The sequence below is a fragment of the Austrofundulus limnaeus genome, unplaced genomic scaffold (genome assembly GCF_001266775.1).
Source record: "Austrofundulus limnaeus strain Quisiro unplaced genomic scaffold, Austrofundulus_limnaeus-1.0 Scaffold1522, whole genome shotgun sequence".
NCBI classification, from domain to species: Eukaryota; Metazoa; Chordata; class Actinopteri; order Cyprinodontiformes; family Rivulidae; genus Austrofundulus; species Austrofundulus limnaeus.
In genome coordinates this window covers 53,127-54,500 of record NW_013953924.1, presented here as the reverse complement: position 1 = coordinate 54,500, position 1,374 = coordinate 53,127, and the positions used below count along the sequence as shown (strand labels likewise).

General features: G+C 51.2%; 2 protein-coding genes across 2 annotated transcripts in view; one reads left to right on the top strand and one right to left on the bottom strand.

Annotated features, from left to right (window-relative positions):
* Positions 1–488, bottom strand: part of rpp40 (ribonuclease P/MRP 40 subunit) — a 4,348-nt gene extending 3,860 nt beyond the window's left edge. Inside the window, exon 1 of the mRNA XM_014032728.1 lies at positions 294–488. Coding sequence (XP_013888182.1) covers positions 294–410 — 117 coding nt within the window. The 5' untranslated portion in view covers positions 411–488. The remainder of the gene's footprint in view (positions 1–293) is intronic.
* A 147-nt stretch (positions 489–635) lies between these two features.
* Positions 636–1,374, top strand: part of riok1 (RIO kinase 1 (yeast)) — a gene marked incomplete in the record, with an annotated part of 9,929 nt that continues 9,190 nt past the window's right edge. Inside the window, 2 exon segments of the mRNA XM_014032727.1 lie at positions 636–786; positions 980–1,136. Coding sequence (XP_013888181.1) covers positions 734–786; positions 980–1,136 — 210 coding nt within the window.

The following is a 1,374-nucleotide window of genomic DNA, read 5'->3' as shown; positions in this document are numbered from 1 at the left end:
AACTTTTTCTATTGTTTTGGCCAATCTAGGCAAAGTCTTAAAATCTCAAGTTAAAAAAATAACATTTAGGGGATTTTTTGGGGGGGTTTAACACAGTGGCGGGTCATTTTGACCCGAAGACAACAGGAGGGTTAACACTGATCTGATGATGTAATAAACTTTATCTTTCACCAGCTGATGGGACCAGGCCGTCTCCATGTTTACTGACTGAAGCAGAACCAGAACCAGAACTCGTCATCTCGTGATGACGACATATTCTCCTTCAGACTCTCGTGCGCCTGCGCGTCCCTTACCTTGTAGGTGAAGTGCAGCTGCTCCACCTGAGAGCTGACCCGGTTCTTGTGGTCCAGGAAACTGGACCGATCGCAGACCAACAGGGTCCGGTTGGTCCAACTAAGGTCCGCACACATCTTAACAAAACCGGAACTGGTTCTTCTTCTTTTGGTTCTGAGTTCCGGTACCACCCCAGGTGGACCGGATCCAGAGGTTCGGCAGTGCGGTCCCGTTAAAACGGTTGTGGAACTCTTCGGAACGGGTCGGATGTTCTCTGTGATGCCGGAAGCTTCGCGCTGTGAGCCACGAGGCGCTCCGTAGTCACGTGCTCTCACCCGGAAGTGAACCGAGGCGACACGAGGTGCTGAGGGTGAGGGCAGCGCTTCGGTTCGGATCAGGTGGAACCGGGGCAGACTGGGTCCAGGTCCCTGTTCCCTCAGGTGTCTGTGGCCGTGACGTCATGGCGGAGATGGCGCGAGTACCCGGTCAGTTTGATGACGCAGAGGAGGACAGGTGAGGGGGCGGGGCTTGTTTTATCTCGTCAACAAACTGGTTGAGGGGACAGGGTCAGAGGTTCTGCAGAATCTGGAGGTTCTGGTTAAGTCCAGAGCTCAGACTAAGTCAGACTAGTGTTCTGGTTCTGGTTCAGATGGACCAGCAGGTCTCAGGTTCTGATTGGTTGTTTTCTGTCCTTCATGTTCTGCAGTGAACAGTCAGAGCAACAAACAACCACAAACACAATCAACCAACAGCCTTCATCAGAGGAGGATGATGATGATGATGATGATGATGATGAAGAGTGGGCGTGGTCTTCAGCATCAGGTTTCATAAGAAGACTGAACGGGACCAGTTCCTGCTTCCAGGTTTGACTTTGCTGTGTGTGTGTGTGTGTGTGTGTCTGTGTGTGTGTGTGTGTGTGTGTGATTGTGTCTGTGTGTGTGTCTGTGTGATTGTGTGTGTGTGTGTGTGTGTGTGTGTGTGTGTGTGTGTGTGTGTGTGATTGTGTCTGTGTGTGTGTCTGTGTGATTGTGTGTGTGTGTGTGTGTGTGTGTGTGTGTGTGTGTGTGTGTGTGTGATTGTGTCTGTGTGTGTGTCTGTGTG